Genomic DNA, 760 nt, shown 5'->3' with positions numbered 1-760 from the left:
GAGCGGGAGTGAGCGACCCGCCGCCGAATAGCCGGACGTGCTGCCCCTCTCCAGAGGGGCCGCCTCAAGCACCTGCTTGCTAAGCTGGTGCCTGGAGCCGGCCCTGCTTGTACCTCCCGTGAAGGCCCTTCGCCCAGACCGCCTGGCCAGTGGTTCGCCGCGTTGCATTCCATCGTACCTTCATCGCACCGTCCATTACTGCGCTGTGGGACACTTACCTTGAAGAATCCTGACATCTCCAGTGCTATCAGTATAATAAACGTGCTGCTTTCTGCCAAACTCTGGTGGGTCATTAGTCCTCCCTAAGCTTACTAGCTGGCCCAATTTCGGGTAACAACATCCAGGTCCTTACTAGAGCTGTTAAATAACACCGGACTCAGAACAGATCCCTGTGGAACCCCGCTTGAGACCTCCCTCCAATCTGACATCATTCCATTAATAGTTACTGTTTGCTTACAGTATAACCATAAGCCATGAGACAACAGGCCAGGGGGCACAAGGAAACAATGGAACAAAACTGGACAGCATGAAAGGCAGTGGTCACAGTACACCAGCTGCCTGATGACAAGGCATCAAAGTTGAGGAGAGCTTGTAAATATTTCTTCACAGCAAGTAGACCAGTGGTCCCTCATAGGGGAATGTTTGTAGGGGCCCGGTAGGGCTTGGGCCAGCCCCAACAGGGAGGGGGGGGCGGGGAGGGAGTGCCACTGAGCCCCACTCTGCCCCCAGCTCCGCTCCAGCTCCAGCCCCAGCCCCGACC

General features: G+C 56.2%; 1 protein-coding gene across 1 annotated transcript in view; it reads right to left on the bottom strand.

The window, feature by feature from the left end:
* Window positions 1-184, bottom strand: part of SLC25A26 (solute carrier family 25 member 26) — a 287750-nt gene extending 287566 nt beyond the window's left edge. Inside the window, exon 1 of the mRNA XM_026650445.2 lies at window positions 179-184. Within this exon, the coding sequence (XP_026506230.2) occupies window positions 179-184 (6 nt within the window). The remainder of the gene's footprint in view (window positions 1-178) is intronic.
* Between the last annotated feature and the right edge of the window lie 576 nt (window positions 185-760).

Source organism: Terrapene carolina, unplaced genomic scaffold (genome assembly GCF_002925995.2).
Source record: "Terrapene carolina triunguis isolate 2854851 unplaced genomic scaffold, T_m_triunguis-2.0 Scaffold89, whole genome shotgun sequence".
Taxonomy (NCBI): Eukaryota; Metazoa; Chordata; order Testudines; family Emydidae; genus Terrapene; species Terrapene triunguis.
The sequence above is the reverse complement of the archived record's forward strand: the minus strand, read 5'-3'. Positions and strand labels throughout refer to the sequence as shown.